This window comes from Physella acuta, unplaced genomic scaffold (assembly GCF_028476545.2).
Source record: "Physella acuta isolate Inbredline_101_S28 unplaced genomic scaffold, ASM2847654v3 ptg001173l, whole genome shotgun sequence".
Classification (NCBI taxonomy): Eukaryota; Metazoa; Mollusca; class Gastropoda; family Physidae; genus Physella; species Physella acuta.
The window spans coordinates 116,795-135,426 of record NW_026732690.1 but is presented as its reverse complement, the minus strand read 5'-3'; the positions used below and the strand labels follow the sequence as shown (position 1 = coordinate 135,426).

The window sequence follows — 18,632 nt, the reverse complement described above, 5'->3', positions numbered from 1 at the left end:
TTTTTTTATGCCCCATGTCGCGAAACTTGCTGTTTTGTCCAATTTTACCTGCAAGCCAATATTTGTCTTGGATTCTTGTCGAATATCGTTGCCATGAGCTAGTTGGTTTGAGCCTTATTGTCAGAAGTTATTACATTTGGAGTCAATGTAGTGCGGCCTATTTTCGTCGGTAGGCATTTAGTGGCAGGCCCTTTTTGGCGGGGATGATGTGCTGAGGTTGTTTAACTTTAACACCGCTTAGGACAACAGGCTTGCAATAGTTATGATCATTCGTTATGAGCAAAGGCATGCATGAAAACGAACGCTTTATGTTCCTCATTTTCATTGAGCACAGCTTTATAGAAGTCTTCCATAATTGACGTCACTCATCCCCCCCCCCCCCGATCACCCCTTCATTATAGGCATAAATTGCAGTCCTGCGTAACTTGACGTCACATTAGAATAGCAAATGTGACATCGTTTATCGACAACCCCATATAACTCATTTTGGGTATTTGGTATCAACATTTTGACAACAAAGGTTGTTCAAAATGTGTATTGGAGGTTAGGACTTGACATTTATCATAAATGACATCACGCACTTAAGGGATGGAGTAACTGATTTTGAGGCGACGTTTTACGCGGGAAAGGGGAGGGGTAAGAAACGTGAAACGTTAAGTATTTCGCCTAATACAAAAATGCTGAAAAAATTCTTTTTCGTTTGAATTATGGCTTGACTTTTTAACAGGCAGGGCAAAAAGGTAATTTTCGACATTACGACTATTTCGTGACGGCGAAAATGGGGGGAGTGGGGGGGGGGGGGGTTAAGGTGAAGATAGGTAAAAAAACGTGACGTCATTTATGATTTAATAACTAATTAAAGGTAAAAAGCATGAAAATATGAAATGAAAATAGCAAACAAACAATGACACAAGCAATAACAATTAACTTAAACTAATATTTAAATAAACATTAGATATGTAGTGGTAGCTCTATAAAAATAGGGAGTTTCTTATGCATAAAAATTGCATATCATAATAATAATTGTAGAATTGATGTTTATTGTCAGGCAATTAAATTGTTTAAAGGGCAGAATTAAAAAAAAACGCATGCTTTGTATTTAAACACAAGACAAACGTATTTAATAGCAAACATCAATACATTTCCATACAAATAGAAATGAAAGGGAAATGACTCAAAATAATATTTTCTTAAGATGGCCGCTGTTTTTAATAGCAAATTTAGTATCTGGAACATCGTTGTTAAACCTTAATTTCATGACATTTTTATTGATTTAACCCTTAAATGTGGTTTAATATTCAATTATCTTTAGTATTTTAGTAGAATATGCAAAAATATATTCATATTTAAGCCATATTTATTAGTTACCTTATCCCTACATTGCTAGTGACGACCGAATTGATTACGCTAAAACGATAGATTACCGATCTAATCTATTTTGATTCTAGCTAGTATTGGATAGTTTAGTTAGTAAGTAAATTTTTTTTACTAAACTAAATACTTAGTAAATACCTTACTTAACTGGCTTAAGCCTAAGCCTTACCTAAATAACTAAATAAATCTTAATAATATTAGGTCATTGCCTATTAATAGCATATTACTATTTTATTATTACTATTTAGTATTTAGTATTACTATTAGGCCCCTATTTATATTAATAATATTAAGCATGAGGTTAGGTCTATAGATAGACCTTAGCCTATTGAATAATTATTTTATTAATTATTATAATTATAGGCTTAGACTAATTAATAGTAGGCCTAATTATTAGGCATACTAATTTAAATTAATAATTAATATAATTATTTATATAAAAAAATAGCCAAGGCCTATTTACTGTATAATTATATTATATTTAATTATAGAATATAGGCCTATATATTACTAGCCATCCCAGCCAGGCCCTGCACTTGGCTCTGTGAAAAACCTATCTGTAAAGGACCATGACATGTGTGTTTAGTAATCAGCATATACCTGGAATTGCCACCAAAAAAAAAACCGCAAACATAACACAAACCAAATCCAACCACATACGCAACAATTAACAAAAACGCAAACATAAATGCAAAGTGCTCACAGTCTAGCCCGGGGCGCCAAATCGCACCATGCTGTGGAGCCGGCGGAACCGTCTGTGTCAGCTTAGTAAACGACTATAGTACCCCAACTTATTCATAGTCTTTTGCACTCACTTAAATGAACACCATAGCAAACGCGGGAAGGCCTGGTGCGCCAAATTTCATCCTGTCAGGGCGCAGGAGGACGCTGGAATTTCATTCACTTAAACTTAAAGACTGTAGTAACCTTTCTTGTCTATAGTCTATCACACTGTTTAAAATGAAATTATGCACCATAGCGCTCATAGGATAGTCCAGGCCGCCAAATAAATATTTTATTTATAAATTCAAAACTATAGCATAAAGAATCTTATTTGAATAGGTCTAGTCATGTACAGTTGCACATGTAAGAAGCAAAGACTCTCCAAATCTAGTCCCACAAACCAGACTGACACAACAATTTATGAGACACCCTAGTGTGTCCTATATGAAAACACAAAAATTTTACCTCTGCAATGGTGAGGTAAAAAGCTCCAGGTTTGAATGGTGCTGCACTTTGGAACCACCTGATACATTACTGCAACCCCTGGTTTGATTTGGTCTTGATTATAGTAGCCAACTATATCCCTAGTGTAGGGCACGCTTTCAAATCTAGGTGCCATATTAATTATTAAGTAGTAAGTTGTATCCCTGACCCCCCATTTAGTAAGCAGTATTGTATGGGAGGATGATGTTATGAAACAAGGGATCTGACACTTGTGCCTTGTTGCACTGTCTTATGTGTCATTAGTTTTGGATGCATAACTCACCTTTCCTAACTCTGTTTTGGTAGAAGCTAGACTTAACGTGATGCCTACTACACTTGAGTAGTTGGTAAACAGTAGAGCTGGTGAATTGGATGAGAGGGAAATCTTCTTGCTTAGAAACAAGATTATTTTAATTTTCAGGCAGAAATGAGTTTGGATGGATAACAATGTTTCACCTTTATATTTATGGTGAAACTAATTATAGGTCCATTCTCATTTTAGAAAATAACCACACCAATTTAAAAAAAAACAACTAATATTTCAATACTTTTTTTTTCAGTATTATATATTCAAGCTGTCGCCGTTGAAAGATAGTTGAAAACAAAGCTCCAAACATCAACAGCAATGGGCTCCCTGTTTAGGAGTGAGGAGATGCGCCTGTGTCAAATGTTCCTTCAGACAGAAGCTGCTTATGCTTGTGTCTCTGAGCTTGGGGAACTTGGCCTGGTCCAGTTTAAAGATGTCAGTTGAAATATTTTTGTTTTTTTATTAAATACATATAGAATTAACAGGGCGATGTGTGAAATATTTTATGTTTTATTTAATACATACAGCATTTAGATGTACATAGAAATTTTTCTACTAGTTATAACCTTTTGAAATGTATACTTTTATTTTTAGAGTGGATATGCCATGTGTGTTTTCTTTGATTAAATAGTCTTAAAATTTGAAGCCATAACTTAAAAAATTCTAACTTGATCTTATAATAAACTGTCTTACATTCTCTGTGTTTTAAGTATGTTTGTTGTATTAACACATATGTTAAGAATAATTTTTATTTGTGACTTAAAAACAAAGGAAATTTTTTAACACTTTTATAAATTATTTTTTTCATTTCTTATAGTTGTGTGTGTTTCATTAAATCCTAATGATTTCTCTTCCAGTTAAATGCAAATTTGAATGCTTTTCAAAGAACTTATGTAAATGAGGTCAGGCGATGTGAGGAAATGGAAAGAAAACTCCGTAAGAAACTTACTGCTCTTCACTTATTTACAAGTTTAAAGTTTAATTTTTGAAAAATTTACTATGTTCTTCTGTTACTAATTTGATAAAGCCCTATATATGTATACACTTGTTCTGGTTATGTGTCTTGGCTGTATAAAAACAAACCTTCCCTCATATAATAATAATATATCAATTGCACTCTGCCACAATTTGTATGCAAATTATATAATATAACAGGTAGATTGATATATAGGGCCTATACATGTCTCCATTTCTCACACTGTTGTTACCTTTAGGCTACGCTGAAAAAGAAATTTTAAAGGAAGGTTTAACAATTGTGGACAATCATGAGAACCCAAAAGCTCCCATACCAAAAGAGATGAATGATCTTGAAGTAAATTTCAATGTTTTTTTTTATGTTTTAATTTGAAACTATTTTTAAAAATTTGCATCCATGTTTCAATTTAAAATAAAGATCAACATTTGATCAGCATTTAATTAGATTTACAATTATCAGACACCTTTAAAGTTTCTTGAGTTGCTAATAATTGTGTGCATGTTTAGGTTGTGTTTGACAAGATGGATACAGAGCTGCGTCAGGTGAATGTCAACAATGAAGCTCTGAAACAAAACTTTTTAGAGCTGACAGAGCTGAGGGAGGTACTCCAACAAACACAGTTCTACCTAAACTTGGTGAGCCGTCTAATTTTAGTTCTTTAAAAAATTGTATTGTGTCATTTTTAAAAAGCTCAAAATAAAAGTTAAACAAATTTTTTAGTATGGACAAGAGATTCAACAGAGATTGGATGAAGATTCAACTGTTCAGGCTACTGATGATTCCATAATTAACATGAGACATCAGCAAACAGCTAGCCTAAAGTAAAAGAAAAATTTTCTAATTTTTAATTTTTTAAAAATATCCTTTTTTTTTTAAGAATGATAGTTTTATATGTTGTAAGTTAAAAAAGTCTTTTAGAGCAGAAAGCACCTGGGGCTGATGAGGAAGTTAATCTATTTCCTTGACCTCTACCAATGAGGGGATAGTGGGGTCAGCACTTACCCAGACTTTAGTTTCCATGGTAACCATCAGAGCTAGGTGGATTTGCTGCAGATCGCAGCTTGTAAACAGAATTAGAGACTTTGGTGGCAAAAATATATAAAATTTAAAAAAAAATTATCTTTATATAAAAGCAATAACAATTCTGCTTGCTGATTTTGTATGATATATAATAAAATGAATAAAATAGGCCTAATAGTAACCTAAATTTTTTTTTTTTAAATTGATTGATAAGATGTTTATGAATTATTTGAAATTTATGTTTTTAAAATATATTAATAATAAAATGACCATAAAAAATCCACAGCTTTTATGTGGGGACCATACAGAGGGAAAGAGTTCCTGTGTTTGAGCGCGTCATGAAGTTCATCACCCACAGCACAGTTTTCATGAGGGTTGAAGAGATACCCACCCCCTTCAGAGACCCAGCTACAGTAAGTGGAGACCTATCAGTTTCATTGTTGCTAGCTCATTTAGGGTACACAGTCTATCTTTAAACTTTATGAGAATTGTGACGTGGAGATTATACCAAGTTGTTTTATTTATTGGATAGGCTGGGTAAATCTAATGGTTAAGTTTTACTCTATAATACTTGAAAATGCCATGCTGTTTATTCTAGTATTATGGAATCAGTCTAACTTTAGCAAAATGCTACTGTAATTGCTTAATCTGTATACCAAGTGAAATGAATGGTTACTTACAGTTTTGTCTTCTCTGTAGGGCGATCTGCTGCACAAATGCATGTTCATAGTTTTCTACCAGGGTGAGCAGTTGAAAGTCAAGGTGAAAAAAGTGTGTGAGGGGTATGTCAACAGAATTTTTAATCCGTTACTTTGCAACACTTTATTTATTCCGTTTCAAACTTTTTTTCACTTTAATTTGTTTTTAGACTTTTAATTTTGATAACTTTAGATTAGATGGTTTCTTATGAAATGGTTGTCTTTGCTTCCATTTTATTTATTTTAAAATAATCTTCTGTAAAAGTGCTGTAAATAAGCATGGATGTTTAATAAATAAATTACTACATCGACATTATTTTTTTCCAGTTATTATTTTACTAGTTTTCTTTATGATATACATTGACCAGGATGAGGGGCACCATCTATCCAGTACCAGATAACCAAAATGAAAGGAATCAAATGTTGGCAGGTGTCACCACCAGAATTAGTGAACTGGATACTGTAAGTAATCACATGATTCATCACATGACAAACCATTGTTAACACAACCAAGTTTTATAGAATGAATTTGCAGTTTTTCATTTAAAAATAAAACTGCATTTCTTCACTTAATTTTCTATTGTGTTAACCTTTTATAGTATTACAAAAAAATTTTTTAAACTTTTTATTTGGCATGTCACAGGTTTTAAGCCAGAGCAATGAGCATCGTCTTCGTATTTTGAGAAGTGCTCAGCAAGAAATCAGATCCTGGACCATCAAAGTGGAGAAGATTAAGGCAATTTATCACACAATGAACATGTTTGAGGTTCATCAGAACAGTCTTCACGCTGAATGTTGGTTTCCTTTGAAGGCCTTTGATGACATCAGAAGAGCTCTCAATGCTGGGGAGGTACATAGAACATATGATTTATTTAACTTATCTGTAATGGTGAGCAACTGCTAGTCATGTAAAAAAATTGTCTATTATATTTTGTTTTTTAAATATTTATCACATATACCTACACTTATTGCAGTTTATTAAGTTAAAGTACCAGACTTAATGCTTGTAGGTTATTCAGCTGGTATTGCCAGTTCTGAGTTAGGTTATATATTATTAGCATATTTAGGCTAGCTAGGATTGGTGTTTGGGATTAGTGTTATATTTTATATGTTATAGTGTCACCATATAATAGATACCTGGTGTCAGCAACCATTTTAGAGTACAAAGCCATTTTCTTTTTTGTATAACATTGGGTAGATGCAATTGCATGATTCAGAAATAAATTAGTAATACCATCTTGTACTAAAATAAAAATGACCAAATCTATTTATCCAAAGAGCTGTCCTGAGCTTTTTGGATAAAGTGGGATGGGAAATTAATGGGTTATTAACAAGTAAATTCAATATATTATTACATATTTTCTATCTACTAAAAAACTGCTCTAAATTGTGTTTAGAAAGCCAGTGGCAGCTCTATACCAAGTGTCATCCAACCAGTGGTGACTGATGAAGCCCCGCCCACTTACTACAACTGTAACAAGTTTGTTAAAGGGTTCCAGAACATTGTAGATTCTTATGGTGTTGCCACATATAGAGAGGTTAACCCAGGTAGTCAATATAAACTGGTGCTTTTTAAACTAGAAAACTAGTTTCAATAACAAGCATAATTAGAATAAATTTAAAAATATAATCAAGAAACAATTTTCATATTACTATCTTCTGCAAGTATAAAAGAAAGAAATATTTTTAAAAATGAGACAGAATTCACGATATTTGAAAAAAAAATTATTTTTTCAATTGATGAAAACTGATGAAAGAAGTATGTAATTTAAAAAAAAATGTAACTGTTCTCTTGTTTTAGCCCCCTACACCATCATTACCTTCCCTTTCCTGTTTGCTGTCATGTTTGGTGATGCTGGCCATGGGTTGATCATGTTCCTCTTTGGATTGGCTCTGGTTTTAAAAGAAAAGGAAATTAGTGCAAGCAAACTCACCAATGAGGTTAGTAGGCCCTAGTATATTTATTTTTATTTTATTACTAAATGTGATGATTGCTCATTTTATTTACTGTTTTTAAGAGGTTAAATAATTATGAAATTCCTGTTTAAAAAATTATTGTGTGTAATGTTTCTTCCTACAGATTGCAAACACATTTTTTGGAGGTCGGTACATTATCATGATGATGGGAGCCTTCTCTATTTACACTGGATTGATCTATAATGATATTTTCTCTAAGTCTTTCAACATCTTTGGATCCAAGTGGTATCCTGTTATAAAGTAAGAAACATTTTTTTAACATTTAAGTTTCAGATTTCTTATCAAAAGTTCTTTTTCTTTTCTTAAATTTTTACTAAAATATTTTAAATTTAATTTATCTTGTAAATCAATTTAAAAACTTATGAAAATATAACTTTTAGCCATATTTTTAATATTTTTAAATTTCACTTTTATTTTATTACTTCCAGAGATTCTGAATGGGGATCAGATGAAATCCAACTTAATCCAGTTACATCCCATATGAACTCAACTTCATATGCTTTTGGTATTGATCCTGTAAGAATACTTAATTTTTTAAACTCATATTTTTCCTCTGTGTTCACTTGATTTTTAAAAATAAATATATTTTTTATTCATCACTTCAATTAAAAAAAAATTACAGTATTTCAATGTTATAAATTTTCAAATTTTCTCTATATTCTTCTTCCCTTTTTACAGATCTGGCAAGCATCCACTAACAAGATTATTTTCCTGAACTCATTGAAAATGAAAATGGCAATCACTCTTGGAGTCATACAGATGGTTTTTGGTATTTGCCTTCAAGTCTTTAACCACATGTAAGTTATTTTAATGAATATTGTAAACTTAAAATGATTTCATTTAACTGTTGATTCCAAATATTTTCAATAGCCTTCTGAAACATGGTTACAATTGAGCATTAAAGAAAAGTTGTAACTTGTACACAAGATGCAAGGGTAACCATTTAAAAATGTTTCAGCCATTTCAAGAACTACATAGACATTTTCATCCGGTTTGTCCCTGAGCTTCTCTTTTTGGGTTGCCTGTTTGGCTACCTGGTGTCACAAATATTTTACAAATGGCTCACGTTTGATGCTACAGAGTCCTATTGTGCTCCAGCTCTTCTGATTCGTAAGTAAATTAAAGTTAGGGAATACAAGTTGTTAAAATTCCCAAATTTTATTTTTGAACACTTGGTGTGTGAGGTGTATGATCTGAGTTTTTACCATTTTAATTGAGTAAAAACAGGCAAATATCAACATTTCAATTTTGAGGATTTTAAAAACTTAAATAGATTTTTTAAAAATAATTTTTGGAATTGATCTTATGCTTTTTGTAGTGATAAAAATTATTATTTTTTTCTACATAAATATAAATTATGAGTACATTTTGGTTTTGTTCTCATCAAGGCATAGTAAATTGTAAAAGTGTTTTTTTTTTTTTAAATCATGCTATGATTTGAAAAGACAGCTATGTAATATTGTATAATGTCTTAAAATAATGCTTACAAATTAATGTATAATTTAGCTAACAATATAGCTGATATTATCTCTGTGTATATCCAGATTACATCAACATGTTTATGTTCAAGTACACCTACCCAAGTAAAGGTGACACCTGCAACCCAAATTATGTTTACTATAATGGACAGGTAGTTCTAACCTAAAAGTTTTAACAGTAAAATAGTTTGTATTACTAATTTACAATGGTAATGGACTTTTCTCATTTAAGAAACTAGATTCTATGTTTTTTTTTGTAAAATAAAAATAATCTCATTAAATATCTCACTACAATGAACATTTTACACAATTGCATTAACCACGAAATAATTTTGATTAAAAAAAAAAAAAAGACAAACAATGAACTACTTAGTCTTGTAAATTTTAGTTATTTTGAAAATGTTTTCTATTAGTGCAATTGACAAGCTTTTTGTAGGGTTTACAATAATCTCAATTTTAATTACTTTTTGTAAAAGTTTTATATCAAGAAAACATTTTATTGGTTTACAGAAAACTGTACAGATGGCTATGTTTGCCCTGGCCATTCTTTCAGTTCCTGTTTTGTTGTTTGTGAAGCCAATTTATTTAATCTTCATCAAGAAAAGACTTACGGTAAGGTCGTGAGAGTAAAGCCATCAACAAAAGAATACAAAATCACATTTTCATCATGTATTAAAAATTTCCTTCATTTTAGAAAAAGTTGAAAGAGAAGTGTTCTGTTTTTTTCTTTAACAATAAATACATGAGTATTTTATTTTCAGAGACGCCACATTGATCATGAGTCATTGATCCACAATGAAGTAGAGCCAGCAAAAGTAAGTTCAGCTTTATGTTTTGTCAAATCTTAAAACAGAGATGGTTGAATGAGGTGAAAGAGATGCTCAAAAGTGTTTATTAACATCTAATGGGCTTGTACGCAAAAGTTTGATTCAGCTGGTTTTTAGCTATGAATACTGTTGGTTGTCAAATAGAAACAATACATTGTTATCTTGGAACAATGATTGACACTCTTTTACAAAGATAAATTTTTATATTTTATCTTATACGCAAATGTGTTACCTAAAAGAAAAACAAGACAGCACACTAACATATAATACATCTGAGTTGGGCACAGTTTAGACAGATGGTCATGTTTTAACTGCATGATTAATTAATAATGTCAATATCAAAAGTAAAAACACCACTGCATGAGCCGAAAAGAAAAATCTAAAAGTGTGTACACAATACATTTGTCAGCCCAGTACACAGGATAAATTTAACAGTCCTATACACAGAATACATTTGAGAGTCCTGTACACAGAATACATTTGACAGTCCTCTACCCAAAATACATTTGACAGTCCTATACACAGAATACATTTGAGAGTCCTGTACACAGAATACATTTGACAGTCCTCTACCCAAAATACATTTGACAGTCCTGTACACAGAATACATTTGTCTGTCCTGTACACAGAATTCATTTGTCTGTCCTGTACACAGGATAAATTTAACAGTCCTGTATACAGGGTAAATTTAACAGTCCTGTACAAAGAATAATTTTGACAGTCCTGCTGAAAGGATGATGGAACTTATGTATGGCCCTTGAGCCACTGATGGCTCTTTGAATGTTGAGGCATGTTTTCTTAACCTGCCACACCAACCCAGGAGTACATGAACTGAAAAATTAACCCCCATTGTCTAATACACATTTCCTCAATCACACCTTACTCTCTTTCTTCTTGATGTTTCATTTAAACAGATCAAATCATAAAATGGCTCTTTTTCTGTCAGGTTTTTCCAGTATTTTATTAAATTACATTTGACTTTAAAAAAATCTGAACATTTTAAGTAGCAAAAAGCTTAAAATATTAAAATATTTGAGAAATAGGGGCAGTTGTAAGTAGTGGTTAAAAACATTTCCCCATTTAACAACAAAACTTTAAATTACATCACTGTGTGACCAAGGATACAAATAGAAATAATGAACATAACTTTCCAAATACTGTCTTCTTAGACATTAGTTTAGTCATTAAAATTTAATTTAAAAATTTATTGTATTCAATTATAAAAGACAGATAACAAGATTAAATACTAGTGAACACTTAAAAATATGTAAAATATGTAAAAGTTCTCATGAGTGACCAAAGCTTTTATTAAAGAAAGCAGGTTTGTTTTCTTATTTTCAGTGCATTTAAAAGCTTGTTATTATAAAGGTTTTTATATATGTTTTATTCATTATTTTTAGTCAAAATAATCCTGTTTGCCAAACAGCAAGCAACAAATTATAAATTTTAACCATTAACTAACAGTTTCCAGTTAGACAAGTTTATTTTGTTTTCTTTGATCTTATGAAGCAAATTTTATTTTCCTCAGGAGATGATAATTTAAGTATGTTGTTTGTGGTGAATGTTGTGATATTGATTTTAAAATGTTCAATTATCCGTAGAGTTTAGTGGACTCATTTACTCCAGACATGTTGTTGTAATGCTAATCATATTCAGGACTGCTTGAAACGTTGCTATCTTCATTTCAAAATCACAGACAACCCATATGTTGTGAATTTTGTTCTAACATTATTCACTCTTGCATGCTTTTTGATGGATCTATTATTAGTTCTGTAAACAAAGGATTCCTAACCTAACCTTCTGCAGGATAGGCTGTTGGTTATAAAAATACATGTAGTAGAAACCATAAATTATTAATTAAATCATACTAACACTAAGATGTGCATGCAAAAAGTGACAGAGTATCCATTAATCTTTTGTGTGCTCTCAATTCACAGATTTTCAGAGAAAAACTAAGTTAGAACGTCTATTCGATATGGTGTAGATTACTATTACATTCTGAATGCTGTTAAATTTTTTAATCAAGTTGTTTTTAATATAATTTTCATTGAACATTGTTTATTGCTTTTAGTTTTTTACTCACTTAACTTTGACTACATTGACAACTTGAATTTATGTATGAAACAATATCTCTTGAAAGCTTTATGATGTTTTTGTAAAAGGCTGCATGGTTATTCCACAACTGTTTCAGCATTGTTTTGTACCTTAGAAATAGTCTCATATAATTTTAACGAAGTTTTTAAAACAGTAATTTATTATTTAACCCTTTTAAATCATTTACTAGAGTGACATTAACAAAAGTTAGTGCTAAGATATTTATAGGCAATATAAGATTGAACAGGCTGCACACAAAAATCTGGCACCGGCTAAATCTTGCCAATAATTGAACAACCAGTTTACCACTAATGCCAACATTTTAAAGTAAACATTTGCTTGCTTTCAACTAATCCTATGGTTATTAATAAAAAAAAAACAACTAAAATATTTGCTGATAACTTTTGTATACTTAAGTATGTAACTAAACCGAATTATAATCTAACATATATTTTACATTTATTTTAGTATCTAGAGACTAAACTATTTTTAAATGTAGAATTTACTCTTATTATGTGTATTTGTGAATAGATATTCCTTGAGCATTATTAACTTCAATATTCAAATAATGTAAAACTGTGTAAATTTATCTCCATGAATAAACTAATACAGAAAATGGTACAATAGTATTTTATAATAAGTATGAAAAATGAGCTGATTATAAACTGTTTATTATAAGAATTTTCACAGCCTTTTTGTGCTGGTATAACAATCTGCCAAAAAGTATGCTTTGTTTTGCTTAAATATTTAAAAAAATGTCTTAACATAATAGCTTTTTTAACATCCAGGATGAGAATGGCTCATCATCTGAGATTCAGGGAAATCACACTGGTGGAGCATCAAGCCATGGAGAGGTAATATTTTTTACAAAAACAATAGACAATGAGAGCTATGTTAAGTCAACTGTGAACATGTATTACAATGAGAGGATTGTCATCAGTGTATCATTATCTCCTTAATTTTACATTTATACTGAGCTAGCATACACAATTTCAACTTTATAATATTTATATATTTTCTTGTATTTTAGCACGGAACTGGTGAGATAATAATACACCAAGTTATACACACAATAGAGTTTTGTCTGGGCTGTATTTCTCACACTGCTTCATATCTGAGACTTTGGGCTTTGTCTTTGGCCCATGCGCGTAAGTTTTTATCTTGCGGTTCACATTTTGGGTGTATAATTATTTTTTTTTGGAGAATATTTTTGTATCAGCAATTGTTGCTTCTTTAAGATAAACAAAACATTACAATGTAATGCAATATTTGTTTTAAATTTCTGTCATGTTTCCATAAGTAAAGTGCCCTTTCAAGCTTGACAGTCCATGGGGCTAGTGAATTAGAACTCACCTGTTAATGTGACCTTAGCATATGAACGGATAGTGTGGTCAGCACTATGCCCATCCACCTTTACTTTCCTCAACTAAGTCAGGTACCCTTCAGAGCTTGGTGGACACAGGAACGTCATATGATCACAAGTCCGAACTGAAATTTGAACTCAAATCTTTCAGGGAAAAGCAGCCAAACAATCTACCACGCCATCCCATGTTACATACAGTAAATAGCATAAAATGTAATAGCATGTTGAATAAAATTGAAAGTATTTCCTAAATATTAAAGCCACCAATTTTTCCTACACAGAGCTGTCTGAGGTTCTGTGGACCATGGTGTTAAGGCTGGGCCTGACCCTGCTGGGAAACTATGGCGGCTCCGTTGTAGTATTTGCTATTTTCTTCATCTGGGCTAATCTGACGGTGGCCATCTTGTTGTTGATGGAGGGCCTGAGCGCTTTCCTCCACACTCTCCGTCTGCACTGGGTAGAGTTCCAGTCCAAGTTTTACGTGGGAGAAGGATACCACTTTCAGCCTTTTAGTTTCAATCACATCCTCAACATGCAGTCGCTAGAGGAAATCACCAACTAAAAAAGGCCTAACGGTTTATATTTTTATCATACTGTACTTTACCTTTAATTCTATGCAATCAGATTAAAATTTTGTATTAAGGTTTGTTTTAGTAACAGAATACTCAGAGGTTATAAACAAAAAGTTTTGAATTGATGCTTTATATGGTTTTAGGTTTTTTTTATTTAGGAGTAAATTTATTTATAGTCTTTATCATTTATTTAATTTTATGTAAGTTTTAGTGATTTATTTAGACATCTGATAGTTGTGATAGTACTAGCTAGATTTTCTAGTAGCTTTTTTTAGCTTTAATTTCTATTTAAACAAGCTAATTCCTGCACTAATTCAATAATTTGCTTGATAAAAAATTTTTTATATAGATTTTATTCATAGGCTGGTAAGCTAACAATTACAACATGTTTTCAATCTTTTTTGTACATTGATTTCTTAAACTGCTGCTGCAATAAATTAATGAAAAACAAAAAAAAACTGAGTTAATCTAAATTGGTTTATTTTAAGAATCTGTGGAGCTGTCATCAGTCAGTGTAGTCAACATTCACAGATTAAAAATTAAACAAATATAATGGAATTAATCAATATAAGCAGTTATTGATATGTATGCAGATATACTCCATACTGGAACTTTTGGTTCCTGGGTTTGAAAACTGCCACAAGCTTAGACTTGCAGCAGCAGCGCTACACCACCCAGCACCCACTTAGAAGGTTCTAGTTTGGTCTTGAGCCTGAATGTCCAAACAAAAGTTGGACCCCTGCCTTTTGTCTTGTAAACAGGACAATCATAGACCAAGCGTTGGTCAACCCGATCTACTGGAATAGCCCTCAGGAAGATGACCGGCATCCTTGGCGTCAGCTCCTTCAGGAAAGACTCTGCGATGAAACCTGTTTGGACGTCCCACCTGGCGCCCTCCATGTACAGCCCGTGAACATAGGCCCCCTCTCTGGGTGGCCCCGACATCTCCTCTTTACTTTTCTTTGTCACATCACACTGGAGGCACATCCTGTCCAGTGGCCACTCATTCTGTTAGACAACATCATCAGCTTAGTCACATTCAGACAACATCATCAGCTTAGTCACAATCAGACATCAGTAGAGGTAAACATTCCGGTCAAGTCACAATCTCATTCTCTCTAACCAAAAAAATCATTAGCTTAGTCACAATCAGACAACATCTGTTCAGTAGCAGAAAACAGTTCAGTCACAATCCCATTTTCTCTAAGCTACAGAAATGTGAGTCTGTACGAGCTGTTTACCTTTCTGGCAGTTTGCTGCATGATAGCAGTCAAAAAACTTTGTGGGTTGAAGAACCCCCCCAGCCACACACTGGCAGGAAGGCTGAAATCTCCAATCCAGCTTTCTAGTTCCCTGGCTCTCTGCAGCATGTCACCATACCTACAAGATACAACAAAACTGTTCAACCTACATGACTTAACCAACCTTTAAAACCTACATGCTACAACAAACCTGTTCAACCTACATGATACAACCAGCCAATAAAACTAATATACCACTGGGCCAATTGAAACAAAACTAACATACCACTGGGCCAATTGAAACAAAACTAACATACCACTGGGCCAATTGAAACAGAGAAGGGTAAGCCTTTTTCTCCCATCTCTCTGGGACATTGTTCAAAAACAGGGAATTGCTGAGATTTTCCATTTCAACAGTGATGGTCAGCTCTCCCTGAAAAAATAGATTCTACATTTGTATTCATCATTCTTTATTAGGCTGCATCCCTTTTCTCACTGGGTCTTAAGGCCAATAGTTTGTGCATGTGCACTAGCTAGTTTGTAAATAGTGTGTCCTTTATAAAAACTTATAATGGCTCTTGCAGCTAAAGAAATGTAGGTAGCCACAAGCTATTAAAGTATTTATAATTTAAGAGAACAATAAACAATATATTTTTTAATTTTTAAACATTTTAGACAATGTTCTTAAAAATGTTAGCTACATTTGAAAGATGAGACCAACAGTCCCAGACTTTGTTTTACCTTCAGGCCTAAATCCAACTCTTTAAGGGAACGCCTGATTTCTCCTGTCAGCATGTTCATCCGTTCACACTCCTGGAAAGCGACCACCACAAAAGGTGTTCTTTCATCTGGGGGAACCTTCTGCATGATTTCCTCAATGTTGAATGGTTCTGGCAACTTCTCTGACAGTTCATCAAGGATCTCTTTTACCTAAGTTCAGAAATTAGGACAAATTAAACTTAAAACACAATTTTAAACCAATCCAATAATTTATATAATTATTACACGTCTTAAAGTTAAAGAGTTTTCATTAATACATTAAGAAATAAGGTTAATATTGTGTGAAATGACTTGATATTTCTTTAACTTTTAAACTGAATGCCTTATTTTTCAGCCTATTAAAAATGTTAATTGTTGAGTTTTTTAAAATTACTTTTTCTTCTTTTGAAACTGTTTCTCCCGAGTCTCCAGAGGCATCTCTGGGCTGCATCTCAAAGACAGTTCTCAGAAGGTTGTCTGAGGTCTTGGTGAGGAATTCTATCTCAGCGTTTGGGTGCAGCCCATACAGGTAGGGGCTTTCTGGGGGCAGCTCATCATCAATGTATTGGTGATATGCTTCATAGTCACTGTTGGGGGGCACTGCAAAGCCTGGTGCCAAAAATAGCTCTGCATCTATCTGCACCAAGCAGGGGAAGATAGTAATACATTTTATAAGCTGTACCATTTTATAGTTTGAGGAAAATTGGCAGTTAAACATCTTTTAATTTGCCAGCACCATTTTAATAAGCAACATATTAACATTTATATTATCTTTATTGAGGTATTTATAGATGGAGTACAAACTATCTGTAAGTGCTAAGGATTTATACAAATTTAATTTCTTTAATCTACATTAAATACATTCTGCCAATTTAAAATGTCTGTTCATAATTAAATTGGTAACATTAACTTCTAGATCATAGTTGTAAAAATGGCCCTACAATTACATGTAGTTGTAAAATGGCCTACAATAACTTATAGCTGTAAACAATAACTTGTTATGGCACTAGAGAAACTTGTAGTTGTAAACCAGCCCTACAATAACTTGTAGTTGTAAACCAGCCCTACAATAACTTGTAGTTGTAAACCAGCCCTACAATAACTTGTAGTTGTAAACCAGCCCTACAATAACTTGTAGTTGTAAACCAGCCCTACAATAACTTGTAGTTGTAAACCAGCCCTACAATAACTTTTAGTTGTAAACCAGCCCCACAATAACTTGTAGTTGTAACAGCACTAAAGAAACTTGTAGTTGTAACAGCACTAAAGAAACTTGTAGCTGTAACAGCACTAAAGAAACTTGTAGCTGTAACAGCACTAAAGAAACTTGTAGCTGTAACAGCACTAAAGAAACTTGTAGCTGTAACAGCACTAAAGAAACTTGTAGCTGTAACAGCACTAAAGAAACTTGTAGCTGTAACAGCACTAAAGAAACTTGTAGCTGTAACAGCACTAAAGAAACTTGTAGCTGTAACAGCACTAAAGAAACTTGTAGCTGTAACAGCACTAAAGAAACTTGTAGCTGTAACAGCACTAGAGAAACTTGCAGCCTACCATGTCTTGGTTCATGTACACCTCCAGGTAAGTTTTACACAACTTACGATCCCAGTCATCTGTTATGTGGCCGCCATACATAATTTCACCAAAGAGATAACGCAAATCTTCCCATGGTACCTTTTAGAGAAAAATAAATAATTAATTCATCAATGTTTCCATATTTTTTAACAATTATTCTTAGGTAAAAAAAAAATTCCTATATTCTTTCTTTTCCTTTTTTGCAAGTTCATTTCATTATTAATTATTTTACAGTTAATGTTTCAATTTATGAATAATTAACCATGAATATTAACTGGCCTAAACAAGACAGGCAGCCTTACTTTGTTGTTGGCTTCCAAATAATTGTAGAGCACGTTGACGCTGATGGTGAGGTCGCCCACGTTAAACGGGTAAACTCTGTTCCAGCCTTGGGCACCAAACTTCCTCCTCTCACACACCACGGCATGGAAGTAGCACAGGGCAAACAAGATGGCCTTGAACTCAACCTCTTTAGAGCACATGTCTAGGGTGTCCTTCAAGTAATATAAAGTTATTTTCATTAAATGTAAATTAACTAAATACTTAGATCAATTTACTATTAGACAATTTAGTGTTAGCTGCCATCAATTTTTTTTAACCTACTAATGGGCTATTTATAACTTAAATCATGAGGCAATTACTGTAATATCAATAAGGTAATAAATGGATGAATACCTCAGGAGATCAGGGCTACTGGCAACTTAATTATTTTACTTTTTAAATTGCAAAAAAAATTTTGCAAAGTAAAAAAAAAAACAAGTTGCCCTCCTCAATCTCCAGAGTTTTGATATATTTATACTTTATTAAAAGCTACTAATGATTAAATTAACCAATAAACCCCCCCCCCCCCCCCCCAACATTTAAATAATGAAACAACGGATTGCGTAAACTATGCGAACCAATGACTACCTGTGTAAAATTGTCCAATGCTTTGTGTAAATTAGCAAACATGCCAGTGGGAGGTTCGTTGGTGATCTTGACAGAGGACTCTAGGATGCCCTGTGGCATGATGTGATACTCTCTGGAACCTGCTGGCTCAGCACTGATGAACAGTCGGTAGTTCAAGTGACTTTCTTCAGAGTACTGTTCCAGCTTTTTCTCTAAGTTTGGAAGCCATCTTGATACTAGATGAACATTCTGTAATTATTTGCGAATAAGCGAACAT

General features: G+C 32.7%; 2 protein-coding genes across 4 annotated transcripts in view; one reads left to right on the top strand and one right to left on the bottom strand.

The window, feature by feature from the left end:
* LOC131956733 (V-type proton ATPase 116 kDa subunit a 1) overlaps positions 1-14,029 on the top strand; it is a 40,456-nt gene extending 26,427 nt beyond the window's left edge. For 2 of the 3 annotated variants that reach the window (XM_059321307.1, XM_059321306.1), the window contains 21 exons: positions 3,141-3,322; positions 3,745-3,823; positions 4,102-4,199; positions 4,370-4,498; positions 4,584-4,684; positions 5,170-5,296; positions 5,583-5,665; positions 5,950-6,043; positions 6,225-6,431; positions 6,979-7,129; positions 7,383-7,522; positions 7,662-7,798; positions 7,987-8,074; positions 8,237-8,355; positions 8,517-8,668; positions 9,103-9,188; positions 9,547-9,648; positions 9,798-9,851; positions 12,746-12,811; positions 12,988-13,105; positions 13,602-14,029. In XM_059321307.1, coding sequence (XP_059177290.1) covers positions 3,206-3,322; positions 3,745-3,823; positions 4,102-4,199; positions 4,370-4,498; positions 4,584-4,684; positions 5,170-5,296; positions 5,583-5,665; positions 5,950-6,043; positions 6,225-6,431; positions 6,979-7,129; positions 7,383-7,522; positions 7,662-7,798; positions 7,987-8,074; positions 8,237-8,355; positions 8,517-8,668; positions 9,103-9,188; positions 9,547-9,648; positions 9,798-9,851; positions 12,746-12,811; positions 12,988-13,105; positions 13,602-13,882 — 2,529 coding nt within the window. In that variant the 5' untranslated portion in view covers positions 3,141-3,205 and the 3' untranslated portion in view covers positions 13,883-14,029. The remainder of the gene's footprint in view (positions 1-3,140; positions 3,323-3,744; positions 3,824-4,101; positions 4,200-4,369; positions 4,499-4,583; positions 4,685-5,169; positions 5,297-5,582; positions 5,666-5,949; positions 6,044-6,224; positions 6,432-6,978; positions 7,130-7,382; positions 7,523-7,661; positions 7,799-7,986; positions 8,075-8,236; positions 8,356-8,516; positions 8,669-9,102; positions 9,189-9,546; positions 9,649-9,797; positions 9,852-12,745; positions 12,812-12,987; positions 13,106-13,601) is intronic. The other variant, XM_059321308.1, reaches the window with a different exon arrangement.
* Positions 14,030-14,374: 345 nt separating this feature from the next.
* LOC131956742 (dynein beta chain, ciliary) overlaps positions 14,375-18,632 on the bottom strand; it is a 69,598-nt gene continuing 65,340 nt past the window's right edge. The window contains exons 72-79 of the mRNA XM_059321320.1: positions 18,377-18,604; positions 17,770-17,961; positions 17,447-17,566; positions 16,287-16,529; positions 15,875-16,063; positions 15,451-15,566; positions 15,134-15,272; positions 14,375-14,900 (exon numbers count right to left, since the gene is read on the bottom strand). Coding sequence (XP_059177303.1) covers positions 14,538-14,900; positions 15,134-15,272; positions 15,451-15,566; positions 15,875-16,063; positions 16,287-16,529; positions 17,447-17,566; positions 17,770-17,961; positions 18,377-18,604 — 1,590 coding nt within the window. The 3' untranslated portion in view covers positions 14,375-14,537. The remainder of the gene's footprint in view (positions 14,901-15,133; positions 15,273-15,450; positions 15,567-15,874; positions 16,064-16,286; positions 16,530-17,446; positions 17,567-17,769; positions 17,962-18,376; positions 18,605-18,632) is intronic.